At 41.4% G+C, this 18,081-nt stretch overlaps 1 protein-coding gene across 8 annotated transcripts in view; it reads right to left on the bottom strand.

The window, feature by feature from the left end:
* LOC109418311 (dual specificity calcium/calmodulin-dependent 3',5'-cyclic nucleotide phosphodiesterase 1) overlaps window positions 1-18,081 on the bottom strand; it is a 760,467-nt gene that overhangs the window by 481,442 nt on the left and 260,944 nt on the right. Inside the window, exon 2 of one of the 8 annotated variants that reach the window (XM_062850743.1) lies at window positions 17,437-17,929. The exons of 6 other annotated variants lie outside the window; for them this stretch is intronic. In XM_062850743.1, the coding sequence (XP_062706727.1) occupies window positions 17,437-17,782 (346 nt within the window). In that variant the 5' untranslated portion in view covers window positions 17,783-17,929. Of the gene's footprint in view, window positions 1-17,436; window positions 18,044-18,081 lie in introns of those variants that run through there. One more of the 8 variants, XM_062850744.1, reaches the window with a different exon arrangement.

Here is an 18,081-nt window from a genome sequence, read left to right as displayed (position 1 = left end):
TCTGACTTGTGATATTTGGCAATTATTTGAAAAAAATGAAGATAGAACTTATCAACAGCTGCCAAGCAATACATACCAGACAGACATCAGAGTGTATGATTCTTATCATAAAATGTGCATATCATTCTGGCAGCCGTTAGTGCTCGTAAATGCTGGATATAAGTGTTAGCGAGAAATAGAAATTCTATGAACTTTCAAAAGCGAAAACTGATTATAAATAACAACAAATATTATTGTATTTTTATTGTTTCAACGATTCATTTGACGCCATTCAATTAGTTGTATTTGTATTGTAAGAACAATGAAAAACATTAAGTTATATTGTTTTCTTTTGAAAATTGCCATAAAAATGTCTCATAAAACACAATACATTCTATTGTTTTTCGCGAAAAAGTGTATGAAAATCTTCTCAAAATTTTATGGTTAAGATACATAACGACCACCATTTTTTATTGTAAAAGTGCCATTTACCATTCGCCGAATGGTATAGAACAATAGGGGTGATGGTGAGTGTGCCGTGTAAATTACAATACGTTTAATGGGGAATATTTTTCGAAAAAATGGTGTTGTAACAATAAAATTTATCGCATTTTTATGATATTTTTTATCAGGGGGGTGCGATTAGTTGAATCGTGCCAAATATCATAGTAAGACACTACATTTTAATAAAAAAAAACCTTTCTACTTTTAAGGAGAAACATCAGAGAACACAACAAGAGCACCGATCTTAAAAATTTGTAACCAAATGTGCTTGATTGGGAAAAGCTGCCTCTTTTTGCAAGTGAGCATAGCCAGGATAAACAAGTGCGGCTTGGTTCGATGCTTCGTTTGTCAGATCTGTGCCTCTAAAGTTTGTATGCAAAATCACAATGGGATCTCTTGATGTTTCACCTTAATGCACGTTTCAAGTTTTGAGAGTTACCAGAATATCATCGTTGTGCTACTTTATTTTAGCGTGCAATCAAGTATTGCTCAATTCTCAAATCACAGGAAAATTCATTCGGAGGGGAAGCTTCGCATGCTTTTTACAGCATTTATTTATCATCATGGTGCCTCCGTAGCGCGCAACAAAGTTGCCACGACCTACTCCCGAAATGACCTATCTGCCAGGCTACACAACAATCTCTCATTTGGTACAGTTTCAGGGTTAAGGGCGATGTAGGATGGCTGGGACTCTGCTGCGAGAAGAACGGAGGGATCAAAAATCGATATTACAGCATCCAGTTTTCTCTGCTTTCATACAGTCAGTAGTCGCACTGCATTTTGGTTACACAGATGTGATGGGCACGTCAGTTTTCACGCCCTCAGAATACAATGCATGAAGAACACCGAGGCATAGCTAAATATTCATTCGCTTCATGGGTGAATGGATGGACATGTGCTTCATTCACAAGCTTTCGTTTAAAGCTAGTTATTTATAGAGTATTGACAAAGAAAGATCTTAATTAATTCCTGTGAGAGCATTCAAAGAATACTAAGTTGGGAATCAGACTCCCTCTCCCAGCTTGGACGCCACGACCTTTCCAACAAACATTGTTACTGTAAAACAGCTGAATAAACCACTCTTAAGCTTAATGATAAAAACAGTGGCTGATTCAGCTGTTATTCAGCTATCATTGTTAGTTGGATTGTTCTTTAGGTCTCCGGTAGGTATATTGTCACCTCGTACATAGAAGAAGTTAAGAAAGGCGCAGTTCAGATTCAGAATGCTCCCACCGGGATAGCAGCAGCCGGTCAGTTGATGGGAAGAAAAAGTTTTTTCTCTCGTCGGTGGTGCAAAAGTAAAATTCATTGGTGCTCCCCGGATGTTCCACCACTTACTTGTGTTTACTGGGTTGCATTTCGTGTTTGCACTCACTATGGATGCAACTTTTCAATCAAGTTCACCGGTAAACTGTGGTAGTATCTAGACTAGATACTTTTTCCATGCCAGCAATACACGCGAACGAGTATTGACTGACTGTGTGGTAAAGTTTGAAAGTTGAGAAATGTTTTTGTAGTGCATCCATGAATTTGATGCACCTGACTGTGCGGTGGAATAGTAGTCAATAGAAAGAGGACACTGCATAAAGTGATCTCAGTTAGACTGCATTAACAATGGGTTTCACTGCAATTTTCACCATCAAGTGTCAGGCTTTCAGCATGTGTTGATATAATAAAGTTCATTATTTATGTGGTTATTATTATAGTACTATACTAGATAGAGCTTTATTTACAATGCTATGGAATACTGAGATAACAAAGAAAATCTTAAAGCAATAAATCGTAATTTGATTCAAGCTCTATGAATGTCAGGGTATTCTTAGGTTGGGAATTGAAATAAGTCTAGAAGTTCCCGAAATTTCTCCAGAAGATTACATGTTTCCGAAAAATTTCACCAGAAGTTCTTCCTGGTATTTTCCCTGGGAATTTCGCGGAAATTCTCCCAGAGTTTCTATAGGATTACTTACTGAAAAACGAGACGACAAATGGAAGATGACGATCAAAACAAAACAGATAGATGAGAGAATCTACTCAGGGTTAGATAGTTAAGACACATGCTAAACGAAACAGAGAGTAAGTGACTCACACAAACAAAAAGAATATCATGCGAAAAGCAATGGTGGAAGATGCCAAAAACAGGGACTGAATTCTAGACCGCCCGATAGGTAGGAGATTGTCCGCATCACGACGGTTGAAAACCGAACGGACCGTGAGTACAGTTCAGGACAACAAATATGTATAAAATGAAAATTGACCATTGAATCTTCCATTTATACCAAAACTTCCGCATGACATTTTTGAGTTTATCAAAGCCATCTTGACTAGGAAACCTTGACCGATTGATTTTGGCGGCTGTTCGAGTCCGTATGAAGTTGATCATCAATATTAACTTCTTTTCTCGATCAGCCTCGATAGCTGTGTACACACTAAGATTCAGATGTTCCAGCTCAGTAATTTTTTCACTGAGTTCATTATTTTTTTTCCATCTTTTTACTGAGTTTTCAACAGCAGATTTATTTCGGTATACTCAGTAATCGTATTTACCGTTCACCAGTAACGATATTTACCGTACTTTAGTAACTTTTGACAGTTTGTGAGCTGAGCTCGGTAACTCATTTACAGAATATCCGCAAAATAAATAACCGAGCGTACCGAGTTAAATCTGCTGTTGAGAACTCAGTAAAAAGATGGGAAAAATACCGAGCTGATCTTAGTGTGTAGTGTCGGTAGCGATTGTCTCAATTAGCTAAGAATAACACTACGGACCGCCTGCTCCGGTGGTAAGAATCCACTAACAGGTGACCCCTAATTCATGGTGTGATGCGGCTTTATGCTTACCGTGCCTAGGAATGAATGGCTAGGGGGGTCTAATAAAAACCTAACCGCTAACGGAGCCTAAGGAGTACCAGGGCGCCCTCCACAGTATGTAGCCCTTACTGCGCTAACCGGAGCAATGGTGCAGTTGACCTTGTGTTTCTCCGTGACAAACAGGTGCCCTTCTTTAGTCTCACTTGAGGCTAAATAAGGGCGGGATTATGAAGATGTTGTCAATTAGTTTAAATTTTCACCTATATGGTTTCGCATTATGTGTATTCTATGTATCCTCGCCTTTGGCGTCTTCCAATCGATACTGATTTGGTTTTATTGTTGCTGTTCTTTGTTGTGCTGTTGTTGCGAAGAGTTTAATCTTACCTAGTTTGGGTAGTGGCTACGGTTAGGATAGCTCAGATCAATCTTCAGCATAAAAGAACAGCAACGATCAATCTTTGCAGACTTATGCAAAATGGTACAGCCCAAGTGGCCTTGGTACAAGAACCTTACTTTCGTAAGGGAAATTTCTATCTAGAAAACCTTGTGAACCCGGTTTTTGCTACTTTCAGTAAACATGAAATGGCAAACTCGCGTGTCATGCCTCGAGCCTGTGTGCTTGTCAACAACGCAATAGTTGCTACACTCATCTCTGAACTAACCACCAGAGATGTATGTGCTATCACAATTGATGTATCTGTTGGAAACCTCAACAGGAAATACGTCTATTGTTCGGTTTATTTACCGCATGATGAACCATCCCCTACGGATGCTTTCAAACAACTCATCGTATACTGTACTTCAAAAGGCCTTCCGCTAATTGTTGGCAGTGATGCTAATGCTCACCATATCATCTGGGGCAGCTCAGACATTGTTACTAATACCTTTCTAATAATCCGCCGACTGTAGGGTCGTTTCAAAATGGTCTCTAGGAGGACTCTATCATTCCGAACTTACCTTGAATACTGAACAAACACTTAACAATAGAATTTTCAAAATGGAGGACAGGACAACTCGGTTCAACAAAGCAAATCAAAATTTATACAATGCAACATTTAACTAAACAAAATTAAACTGATTTATTGAAAAGACGATTTATTAAACAAAAATTGAACACTTAACTTTCGTTGTGGCCATGATGATCGGTGGTCGACATGCGGCATGCAGGAAGCGGGAAACAGGACTTGGCAATGGCGGGCGACGGTGGCGGGCGGCGGCGACGATGGACTTGAGGCAGGGTAGGTATAGCACTGATGAAAACTGGGAAATACGCCAAAGAACGAGGCTACTCCCAACACGTGACACTAGGCCTATTGTAACGGACGGCCAACGTACGTTCCGCGGATCCGGGGAGTGGTACCGAGCGCGCACTATTCTCTTGGGTCAGGAATCCAAGCGAGTCAAGACACTATTCACTGGCAGGTCACAGTCTTTACATATCGTCTCAAGGTCTTCCGAACACGGGAGGACCTTTACCTGCCACTTCTGACCGATCTTCCATACACTGCAGTCTTTTGCACCACACTCGCTTGGTTCTAATTTGGCACGATTTGAACTCAGACGACCTAACGCAGCTAGCACTAACTTTTCACGCGTGTCTTTCGCTAACCGTTGTGGTGCGGTCATACGGAGTTCCGTACCTTTAAAACTTATGTCCGGTGTTACTTTGAGACGATATAGCTGTTACACCATAGGGACTTCGACAAAGGGCGGTTATTCACTGAAACCGACGCGGAACTACCGGTACGCATGTAGACGGGCGTAAACGGCACGGTCACTGATCTTCACTCCTCCGGATCAAACTTCTAGCCAAAAAAAGCTCCCTCCAAGAATCCGCCAGGCCCTTTTATACCTCATTTCGCCATCATCGTCATACCATCTTAGTCCTTCTAACCCGCCATTCTGGATTCAAGATGTCGGTTGATATCTCTTCAAAGTTGGCAACTCGCGAAACATTTCGAATTCGAACATAATATGCATATGGCTGACGAGACGAACATTTAAATTCAAAACTTGACGAAGGTTACTTAAAGACAAGATATATATATTTATTAAACTATTTCTTTGGCAAATCCTACAAAACTAAACTTTCGATCTACGTCAACCAAAGGCTATTAAACATATAATAAACGTTCACTCAAACATGATGGCACGGAGCAAGAACATTTATTACATATTTAGACATTTACTAACAATATTTAATAAAAAAAACATAACATACAGAATTACGAACCGAATTGGTCCAGCATTCAAGATATTTATTGTAACCTACCAAGCGACTGGTTACAACATTAACTTGAGAGGCTCCAGCTTGATGGAGTACTTAAGTATTACAGATCTTGCATTACTTAACATAGGCAACCGCCCAACCTTCATGGTATCTGCTAGAGAGGAACTGTTAGATATAACGCTTTGCTCTAGTAGAATTAGTCACGAGCTGACCAATTGGCATGTGTCAGATGAAGAATCTTTATCTGACCATCGCTATATCTTTTTTTAACATTTAAATGCTACTTCGCAAACATTGCGTTTCAGGAATCCTCGGTCAACAAACTGGGATCATTTTACTGATTTGGTTGCGGCCAAATTTCATGGATACTCACCATTCATCATGGAAGCTTTTGAAGAAGCATGCCCTCTACGGTCTGTGAAGATCACAAAAGGAACCCCTTGGTGGAACTCTGATCTGGCGAAACTCAGGAAACAATGTAGAAAGAGTTGGAACAGACGACGTTCGGCTGGTTCGGAGGCTTTCAGGTCGGCTCGCAAGGCCTACAGGAAAGCTTGTTACAGTTTCTTTTTTAAGTCATCTCCCGCTCATCATGCGTCGCGTACCGCCGGCCGGCCGCGTGATCGCCGAACGTCTGCAGCTTCCCTCCTCTCGACGTAAAGGTGTATATGTCCGCTCGTTGAATCGCCAAACCATGTGTTACGAATAGCACAATGGCCCGGAACCAGTGTACGCAGAATATGGCACCGCAAGCGAAAAATAGGCAACAAAGAAGGCACGGCAACAACGCTTTGTTTTTTCGTTAGCAAATAATGACAAAATCGCTCCCGAGTTTGTTCACAACAAAAACGGTAGCAATATTTGTCTCGTTCTCTTCATATCGTGATTTTCGCATTGTTTTACAACTGCAACTCGACTCTGAGGATGGCAAGAGTCTTAATTCGTCCAAATGCTCATGAATTCGATGATGTGGGTCGAAAATTTCAACAGAAAAGCCGAAATATCGGCACACGCACGGCAAGCGACATTTGTTTTATTGCTCTCATCGCTTGACATGCGTTTGTTGCGGAGCGCCTTTGTTACCGACACGCGCCGCTTAGGACAAAGCGTTTGTTTTTCGGCGTGATCCGTTTTTCGTACCCTGCCCGGAACAAAAGGCCCTGTCGAATGGTGATTTATTATTTAGCTACAGTTCTCATTCGGTTTTCTATATAGCCTACCCTTTTTTGGGGCCCTTTCCAAAGCTCGTTTGGCGTAACTTTGAAGTCCGGTGTTGGTTATTGCGCCGCTGGACACTTCACGACGCGAGAAACGTTCTTTATGGCCCGTTTGCATATTTGCTAATTCTACGCGACAGTTCATTTTCGAGCAGTATTGGCGTCAATTTAGCGCAATGTAAACGCTTTCTAGCAGACAATAAAATTAGCATGACGAAATCAGAAGCTTCTGAATTCGGTGCTAAAACTAGTGGACAATAATGAGGATATTAGATTGTCCGACACAATTAGCATCGTGTAAACGGTCTGCTAGACGAATTGTCAGCTAATTATGCCATCACGCCAATTTTATTGGCAGATAGAGAGTGTTTACATTACGATAGTTTGGTACCAACACAGTCGGACAATTTATTGTCCCAGATTTAGCAGCTAAATTTTTGGCGGCAATGTAAACGATACTAGCGTGGAATAAATTGTCCGACAGAATATTGTCACGCATTATTATCACATATGTAAACGGGCCATTACGGACGAACTACAAAATAGCGCCTGATCTTCCTCGGCGATTAGCGTGCACTGAGGCAAGAGGCTGCACGCGCCAATTGATCCCTCGTCCAAATTGTTGGTTTCGTTCGATATACTTCGGGTGAGTGTCATACTTGAAGCCTCCGTGTAACTCACTCTCTTGGCGATTGCACAGCGTCCGGTGATCTGTTGTCGAGACTTACTCCCATGCGCTTTGCAAAAGTTGAACCTTCGTGGCACTGTCTAGACGATCGCTGTTCGTGTGATGATCGTTTGTCGAGGTTTGCCTCTACGCACTTCGCGAGGGTCGGTTCTTCGTGGTCCGTCTCTGTCATGTGCGACTCATCGACGGCGGTATTACAACACGTGTTGAACGTATAATGGCTTTGTCGGTGTTGATTGAGCAAGCTAGCGGAACATTTTAAAGCAGTCTAATCTAGTTGGATCTTATTTTTAATAAACGATTGACTAATTTTATAAATTTACCAAATATTTTATGCAAACGTTACAAGATCTCCGGTCTGCTGAACGATCCGGCTGGAAAAACCTTTGCACAAATGTTTCCAGCTTGAGTGAAGTCAGTCGGTTAAACAAAATCCTTGCGAAATCTAAGGATTTCCGGGTGAACGAACTTCGTTTGCCAAATGGCGATCTGACTTCCTCTGATGAGGAAGTTCTGGAATGCTTATTCAGCACACACTTCCCTGGATGTGTGGATATTACATCTTCGGATGATCCTGATGTCTTTTCTTGTAGTTATGATTCTTTAGCTTCGGCTCGGAGTATTGTAACTATAGAATCGATTGAGTGGGCTCTTAATAGCTTTGCTCCTTTCAAATCTCCCGGGGCAGATGGGATTTATCCTATTTTGCTTCAGAAGGGATTTGATTATTTCAAACATGTTTTGAAAAAACTACTTGTTTGCAGTTTTGCTACAGGGTATATTCCCAAATCCTGGAGGGATATTACTGTAAAGTTTATTCCGAAAGTGGGTCGTGCGTCGTATGAAGAAGCAACGGGTTTCAGACCTATCAGTTTGACCTCTTTTCTTCTGAAATGCTTAGAACGCATTGTGGATCATCACATCCGTGATGTTCATCTGGCCAACGTGCCTCTTCATGTGAACCAACATGCCTACCAATCTGGTAAGTCCACTGTGACTCTTTTACACAAGGTTGTTTACGATATCGAGAAAGTATTCGCTCAAAAGCAATCTTGTTTGGGTGTTTTCATAGATATCGAGGGTGCCTTTGACAATGTGCCTTTCGATACCATATTGGAAGCCGCACGGAGTCATGGTATATCTCCAATGATTTCCAATTGGATTCACCAAATGCTCAAAAACCGATATCTCTTCTCGACATTGCGTCTAGCAGGGATTAGGCAATTGAGTGTTTGTGGATGCCCCCAGGGGGGAGTCTTGTCACCGCTTTTGTAGAATCTCGTACCAGATACGCTTTTGAGGCAACTCAATAAAAGCGGTTTTCCTACTTATGGTTTTGCCAACGACTACCTAGCGTTGTTAGTTGGTATGTGTATCACCACCCCTTTCGACCTGATGCAAAGCGCCCTTCAGGTACTTGAGGGTTGGTGTCGCCAATATGGCCTTTCGGTTAATGCGAGTAAAACATCTATTGTTCTTTTCACGGAAAGGCGAAACCGTAATGGCGTTCGACCTTTGCGTCTCTTTGATTCTGAAATCCATGTGACTGAACAGGTAAAGTACGTTGGAGTCATTCTTGATTCCAAGCTTTCCTGGACACCTCACATTGAGTTCAGAATGAAGAAAGCTTGTATGGTCTTCGGGCTATGCCGGCGTACTTTTGGTACAACTTGGGGTCTAAAACCCAAGTATATCAAATGGATCTACACAACTGTTATTCGGCCAATATTGGCCCATAGATGTATTGTGTGGTGGCAAAAAGGCGAAGTGAGAACGGTCCAATCAAAGTTAGGCCATCTCCAAAGGATGTGCTTAATGGCGATGTTTGGAGCGTTCTCTTCAACTCCCACGGCAGCGCTCGAAGTTCTCTTTGACGTTGCCCCACTACACATTCATCTCAAACAAGAAGCTGTTTCTTGCACTTACCGTCTACGGGTACTCGGTCTACTAGAGGAAACTCCTGTGAACCGCACATCAACACACACCTCGTTGTTTTCACTTTTGGTGAATTGGGACAAAATTGTTCTTGCTCCAAGTGATCTTACAATTGCTTGTAATTTTCCGTATAGGACATTTTCCACGAAATTCCCTTCCCGGGAAGAGTGGACATCTGGATATTTGGAAAGAAGTATTTCAGATGGCATCGTATGTTACACTGATGGCTCCCTTCTCGAAGGTCGAGCAGGTGCTGGTGTTTATTCTCGTGAGCTAAGGCTGTATCAGTCTTACTCACTTGGTAGACACTGCACCGTTTTTCAGGCCGAAATCTTTGCTCTTATGTGCGGAGTGCAATCAGCACTTCAGCAGCACGTAATGGGCAAAGTAATATACTTCTGTTCAGATAGCCAGGCTGGTATTAAAGCACTTGCTTCGGCCAACTCCAGGTCGAAGATAGTTATCACTTGTCGAACTCAAATCGAGGAGCTGAATTCAGCAAACGCTGTTCAGCTTCTATGGGTACCTGGTCATTCTTCCATCGCTGGAAATGAATTGGCTGATGAGTTAGCTCGCTCTTGAGCATCGCATGACTTCATTGGCCCTGAGCCAGCTATTCCGATATCGAAGTGTTGGATTAAGCTTCAGATTCACACCTGGGCTGTCACTCAACACAGACAATATTGGAATAGTTTGGAGTCATGTCGTCAAACCAAATTGTATAGTGCTGAGCCATCTCTACGGGTGGCGAAGTATCTAACTAATCTGTCTAAGCAGAATTGCAGCATGATGGTCAAAGCATTGACTGGCCACTGCCGACTCAGCTATCACATGGCGAATATTCAGCAAGCTGATTCATTTGCCTGTGATAGCTGTGAATCCGATTATGGAACTTCGTATCATTTGATATGTAACTGTCCAGTTTTTGCGCAACTGCGTTTCCGAGTATTCGGTAAACACTTATTAAGTGAAACTGACTTCAGAGACCTGAATATTCAGGATATTCTGTTGTTCTTAACCCGCTGTGGTAAAGAGCTATAGGCTCTCTTTCGCTTTATGCGTTATTACAGTGCCCTTTTCAGGGCGCTGTTTGAACCCATTGTGGTACGCTTGTGCGTTAGTACCCTCTTCCAGGGTATTTTTCCTATTTCCCTACCTGTCCCTATCCCCATCCAAAACCTTTTTCCTTCCTTTTCCCTCAGGTAGATGATGAAATAGGCTGTTATTTTTGCGATGGCACAAATGTCCCAAATGGAGGATAACGTGCCTCTGGAGCCGGCCTTCTGATACCTGATACCAGAGGAACGAACTCTGGATAGATTACCAAGCAAAGTTGTGGAGGTCAAAGGTTTTTCTTTTGAATTCACTACTATTCATCGGAATATCCAGGATTATATGTATCTGCATCGTCTATTTTTATTTGAAATTCATAAAACTCCATCGTAGTGTCATTGAGTTTCAGGAGTTTCATCAAATAAGTTGTTGTGTGATAAATTACCCGTTGCACAAGTAGTGCATATTATCAATATTATGAAGCTACTCACCGAAATTTATTGATCATACCCAATTAGAAACTCACCTGAAAAAAAGAAAAAGCAAACAATTAGCTAAAAGTGTCATGGAGAGAAAACAATTATCATAAATAACAAAACGCATTGAAATTCAATGCGAAAAACCTCAATAATCTATACTTTCAGCTCGTTGGAAGTGTTCCTACCTCGAAAACCACTCATATTAAATATCTCCCCAAAAGTTTATGACAGCCAAAAATCCCGAACAGTGAACCACCAAGCGTCAAAAAAGCTGAATGAGTTTGGGACAGTTGCCAGATTTCGACCCGGGAGCAGCCAGCGTTACGAATTACTCATTCGCGAAATTTCTCTCGAGGTCAACTGCTGTTCCCTGGTAGCAGGGAAAGTTTCGTCGCTCGTGTATGGCTTTGGGTGGTATGGTAAGTTACCATTTGTTTCTATACATTTACAGTACATCCTCGGAATCGATTAAGGTCGGTGGCCTTCGCGAATGGATAGGACAATCAGCAGTGTGAGATATTTTTATGGGATGTCGTGAGCACCGTTTGAACTTCAAACTGGGATTGGATCCAACCACCAGTAGTGGCCTAGTTTCAAAGGATCCATGCTTTTTCGGAAACGGTTGCTTTACGCATCTGTAGTTACAAACGACTATGGATGGGGTTGGTTCTGCATTCGCTGGATGATAGTCGTAGTCATAGAATGGAAAAGTGGAAAACGTTAATAGGGAGCTGTAAATCATACAATGTTTTCCGGTGTTTTGCTTTGGAGTGATGCCAATGTTTATGACAACGTTTTTGGTAGTTGAGATCTGTCCTTAACCCTATATAACTGTTTGTGACATGTCAAAAAAAAAAAAAAAATGCGTAAAGATGCTCTATTGAACGTTGCAGAAGCTTTTAGTTAACAAATGTGGAGAACCGGATATAACACTACCTTTGGAACTCTTTCCCAGTTGGGACTTCATATCAAAACAGGGAAAGAAGATAAAGAAGTAAATTTATAACTGTATCGCTTCTATACACAATTTTCACTAAAGTAAATCATTGGCGAAGCTAGGATTTTTTTCTGGAGGGGGCCCAGGGGGGGGGGGGGGGGGGGGGCTGACTTGAGATGACTTTTAAGCGGCATGAGTGCCCGATATGTGAATATGCAAATCGGCATTACAGTTTTGAAGAATAACAATTACTGTTTTAGATTTGTTTCTAGTTTCGTAAACTATGTGAATTTGAACAATTCCTCAAAGCATTTTTCCATAGCAGAGATTCCTTCAAGAATTCATCTACAGATTTCACCAGACATTTCTTCGGGGGTTTGCCCTGGGATATCTTTAGAGGTTCCTTCAGTGATTGTTCAAGCGCTATTTTCTTGGTTTCAATCAGGAATTTCTCCAGATATCCTTTTATAAGGTATGTCTGCAGGCATGCCTTCAGAGATTTCATGAGAGATTTCTTCATACATTCCTTCCAGAATTCCGTTAGAGACTGCTTCAATAACTCTATCTGGAATTATTCGAAGTATTTCTACAAAAATGTTTTCCAGAAATTATTTCAGAAAATTTCACTAGATTGTTTTCAAAATATAATTCAAGAATTTCTTTAAAAAAATGTACAATAGTCCGTTAGGAGTCCTTCCAAGAATTCCTTCAACAATTCGTCCAAAAATTACTGCAGATATGGATTTCTTACAATTTTCAATGCAGGTATTCATACAGAAATTATTCCAGGAATTAGCTGAAAAAGCTCTCCTGAGATACCCTAAGGAATTCCTCATTGGAATACTTCCGGGAATCATCATGGGGTTTCTTCACAAATTCCTCCAAGAATTCCTCCAGGGGTTCACCCGGGAATTGCTTCTGTGATTCTTTCTTCCAGGATTATTTTCAAAATGCCGCCAAAAACTCTTCTTGGGATCCCTTCAGGAATTCTCCCTGTAATTCTTATTCCAAGACTTCTCCCAGGAACTGTTTAGAGAATCCCTTAGAAATTTCTCTTGGGGTTGCTTCCTGGATTCCTCCAAGATTTCCTTTACGTACTGCTTTTAGGATTCCTTCAGGATTTCTTCAGGAATTTCAGCAAATTCTTCAGTACTTCCTCCTATGATTTCTTCAGAAACTCCTCCTTAAATTCCCTTAGAAATTGATGCTTGGATTTCTGCAGGAATTCTTTCTGGGATACCTCAAAGAATTCTTCAAGGGAGTCCTCCAAATTTTCCTCCAGTTATTCTAGGAATTCTAATCTAGGAATTCTGCCAGGACTCCTCTAGGAATTCTTGCATGAATTCCTCTAAAAAACCCTACAGGGATTCGTCTGGGAATACCTCCATGATTTTTTCCAGGAATTCATTAAGGGATTCCTCCTGAAAGTGCTCCAGTGGATCTTCAAAGAAATTCTCCAGGAACACTTGCAGGGGCTTCTCTAGAGATTCCTCCAGGGATATCTCATGGAATTTATGCCAGAATTCCTCTAGGACTTCCTCTAGAGATTTCTCAAGGAGCTCTTCTAGAGATTTCTCCAGAAATTCCTACAGGCATATCTCCAGGAATTTCTGCAGGGGTTCCTACAGGCATTCCTTGAGGGATTCTTCTAGAGATTGCTCTAGGAATATCTCCGGGAATTCCATTAGGAATTTCACTAGGTATTCGTCCATGCGATGCTCCAGAGATTTTTAATGAGATTCCTCCAGGATTTCATTCAGGAACTCCTCCATGAATACCTACACTACCCGTCATAAGTACGGACTCACAAAAAGTATTGCAACAATATTGCATCACCCTGGCTCACCTCGGTATCTCCAAAACCTGAGGACTTACAAAGATGCTGTCTTCAGCAAAGTTATTCGGGAGCCCAAAAGCAACAATTTTTCTGAAGGCGGTATTTTTGTAGGTGATCTGGTTTTAGAGATATCGAGGTGAGTCGGGGTGATGCAATATTGTTGCAATACTTTTTGTGAGTCCGTACTTATGACGGGTAGTGTATACGAATTCCACCAGGAATTACCATGGGAATCCCTTCAGAAATCCCCCAATGCCTTCAGAAATTACTACAGCAATTTCTCTAGAAATTTCTCCAGGAAATCCTCTAGGGATTCCTTCAGACATATTCCTAAAAATGTCTCCCGGAGTTTATCTAGCAATTATTCCAAGAATTCCTCAAGAGACTCCTGTATGAAATCCTCTCGAGATTCCTGTAGGAACTCCATCAAGAGTTTCTTCAGGAATCCTCCAGGGATTCCTTCAGATATTGTCCCAGGAATTCTTGCCGGAATTTGTCCAGGAATTAAGACATTCCTCCAGGATTTCATCTATGCATTTCTCCAGGACTCCTCCACGAATTTTACCAAGAATTCCTCTAGGAAATACCCCAGGTATTTCTTCAGGAACTCTTCCAGGAATCATCCAGGAATCCTACCGGAATTCCTCTGGAAATTGATACGGCAATTTCTCCTGGAAATCCTCCATGGGTTCCTTCAGAAATTCTTTCAGGAATTTATTCAGGGATTCCTCCAGGAATTTTTCCAGAGATTCAGGAATTTTTCCTCCAGAAATTCCTTCAGGAATTGCTCTGAGAATTCCTTTACGAATTTCTTCAGAAATTTCTCCAGGGATTCTTCCAGAGATTCCAAAGTCCCCCAGGAATTCTACCAAGAATTTCTCCAGACATTTCTCTAAGGATTGCTCCACGTATTCCGCAAAAGGTTTCTTCAGAAATTTATCCAGGGATTCCTCCCAGATTTTCTCTAGAGAATCCTCCAGGAATTCATCCAGGGATTCCTCCAGGGTTTGTGGAAGGAATTCCTTTAGGAATTTCTCAACAAATGGAAAGGGGGATAGCTTTCTTCGTCTTTGAATCAAGACGATTTTTATCTACATTCCCGACGTTTCGGCCTAGGGATTTGGCCTTTTTCAAATCCCTAGGCCGAAATGTCGGCAATGTAGATAATCGTTCTTGATTCAAAGACTGAGAAAGCCATCCCCCTTTCCATCAAGTTCCCAGCCGTAAAATCCCATACTTTCTCCACAAATTCATCCAGGAACTCTTCCTGAGATATCCAAAGGTATTCATTTAGAGATCGTTTCGAAAATTTTACCAGAGTTCCCTCCCAGAATTACTCTAGAGATTCCACCAGGAATTCATTTAGGAATTTACCCAGGGATTGGTCCAGGCATTCGTCCAGGAATTTCTTCAAGGAATCCTAGAATTATTGCTTCAGAAATTCATCCAGGGATTCCTCCAAGAATTCCTTTTGCAATTTCTCCTGAAATTCCTCCAGGTATACTTTCAGAAATTGTTCCAGGAATTTCTTCAGAGATTCCGCTAAGAATTTATCCAAAGTTTTTCCAGCATTTCCTTCAGCAATTCCTCTAGGAGTTGTTTCACGGATTCCTCCAGGGTTTGTTGAAGGAATTCCTTTAGGAATTTCTCCACGGATTCATCCAGGAATTATTCCTGAGATTTCTCTAGGAATTCCTCTAGGAATTGCTCCGGAAATGCTTCCAGAGGTCTCTCTCAGAATTTCTCAAGAGATTCCACCAGGAATTCATCTAGGAATTTATCCAGGGATTGATCCAGGCATTCATCCAGAAATATCTCCAAAGATGCCTCCAGGAAATCCTCAAATTATTCCTTCAGAGCTTCCTCCAGGATCTGCAAGATTTCTCTAGCGGTTTCTCTAGAAATTCCTCCAGGGATTACGCCAATAATTTGTACGCCAATAATTCCTCCAGGATTTCCTCCAGTGATTCCTCTTGGATTTGCTTCAGGGGTTTCTCCAAGAATTTCTCTAGGAGTTCTTTCAGGAATTCGTCCAGAAACTCATCCAACGATTCCAAGAAATTTGCCTGGGACATTTTTCAGGAATTCCTCAAGCAATTTCTTCAGAAATTTTTCCAGTGGCTACTCACATAATTGCTCTAAAATTCCTTATTTCAGAAATTCCTCCAAGGATTCCCACAAGATTTGCTTCAGGCATACCTGCAGGAATTTCTCCAGGGATTGCTGCGGGAGTTCTTTCAGAGATTGCTCCATGAATTTATATAGTGATTCCTTCAGAAATTCCTCTCGGGATCTTAAAAAAAAAAATATTCGGGGGTTCAGTAAGAAATTTTAATTTCTTGAAAGATTTCTATAGGAATTCCTCCAGAGATTTGTATTGAAATTCTTTAAGATAATTTTAGAGAGATACTGGAGCCAGGGAATTTCCCAAGAAGTCATCCAAGAATTCCTTCACAATTATCTGGGAGCAATCTTTAAGGAGTTCATCCACAGATTTCTTTTTGAAATCCATCCATGAATCCCTTCAAGAATACCCCTATAGGTACTGCAAAGTAGTTTCTTCAGAAATTCATACTGCGATTCTTTCAGAAACATATTCTGTGATTCTTTCACAGTCACTGTGACTTATTTAAAACATTTAAGTATTTACATGCTAGAAACGCTTTTAGACATTTCTCCAGGAAATCTTTCGGGAATTCACACAGAGCAGACATTTTCGGAATTCTACCAGAGTTTCCTCCCGGAATATCTCTGGAAAATTCATCATGGATTCCTCTGGGAATTTCTTCTAAAGCTCCTACAGACATTTTTTTTGGATACATTCTAGCTGTTCGTCCAAGAATTCCTTCAGGTAAAATCCAAGAATTTTCCAAGATTTCCGTGAAGCGGATTGGGTGTGATGGTTAAAGCACGTGACTATCACGCCGAGGACCTGGGATCGAATCCCACTTCCGACAAACTCAATGTGTTGTGTGAGTTCTTCCTTCGGAAGGGAAGTAAAGCGTGGGTCCCGAGATGAAATTTCATTTAGCCTAGGGCTAAAAATCTCGTTAATAGAGAAAGAAAAAGAAAAAAGAAAGAAAGAAAAAAAATAATTCCGTCAATTGAGAGTTTTCCAGAAATCCTCCAAGAAATTCGTCAAGACTGTTTCCAGGGGTTCCCTTCAGAAATCCCTGTAAGAATTCTAGAGGGTTTCCTTCAGTGACAGTTTCAACGATTTTACGGGAATACCTTCAAAAATTCTTCCAATGATTCTTTTGGTTATACGTCAACTGACATGTCTATAAGATTATGTTCTGAAATGAGTATAAGCAGTATATGAATATATAAAACTATCATTAGGGAAATTACGGCAAGGATCTACTCGCTCGGAATAAAACAAATGAAGGTTTATTTCTAGAGGTCCAGGATATTCCAAGATTGTTTATAAGAACAGACGAGTTGGATGATTAATTACTGAAAGAACTCCAGCAGGTACAAAGCATTGCTACTTATATAATTCCGGTTATTTCACATTTCCAAACATAAGTAACAGTCCAGACAGACCTTTTTAACAATATGAAGCAGATCTTGTAATTCTTTTACCTTATATTCGATTACTCGGAATGATAAAAATCTACCTATCAATGATGCTTCAAATCTGGACATGCCCTTTGCGTCCAAACTGCCCAACACGACCATGTTACATTGTTAACATCCGTACACGTACTTACACAGGGAAAAAAAAGAGATAAAATAAAATCATAATTACAAACAAAAACCAACTCACCGTAAATGTGATAGATGGGGTCGTCGCTGCTGCTCGGAGCGAGTACAATTTTTTGTGACCTCTGTCGGACAACAACGTGCTGCTTCCTGGCGACCGCCACAGCCTTCGCGACCGGCGGACTTGCCATCGTGGCCGTGCTGCTACCATCTGGGTTTCTGGCAGCAGAGGGGCCCGTCTCGCCAGCAGCAGTTGATGACGCCCGCTGTGTGCTGCCCAGAGGACCACTTTTACGACCACCACGCCGACCGCCGGGTCCAGTGACATTTCGCTCATTTCCGCTGTTGCCACCACCACCACCACCTGCAGCAGCGCGACTGCCGGTTGACCGTTTCGGTTTTTTATCCATTTTTATGAGTTTATAATATTATTTGCGGGGGTTGTGTAACAACACTGCACTGCCTTCCTTCGCTCCTTCTGTCGGTTATTCTTTTATTGTTCTGCACACACAATGACTGGACACTGCACTACTGGCTTCACGGGACGAGCACATGTGCTGTGCGAAAAAAAAATGGTTTCATTTTATTGTTGGGCAATTTTCAATCATAAATCGTTGCGTTGGGTTGCAGTATGTACCGGAATTCAAACTGATTCGCATGCTTACTTTCTGGACGCGGATTTGTTTGTTGCCTTTCTCGTGAGATCAAG

Source organism: Aedes albopictus, chromosome 2 (genome assembly GCF_035046485.1).
Source record: "Aedes albopictus strain Foshan chromosome 2, AalbF5, whole genome shotgun sequence".
Classification (NCBI taxonomy): Eukaryota; Metazoa; Arthropoda; class Insecta; order Diptera; family Culicidae; genus Aedes; species Aedes albopictus.
This window is presented reverse-complemented; position numbering and strand designations above follow the sequence as displayed.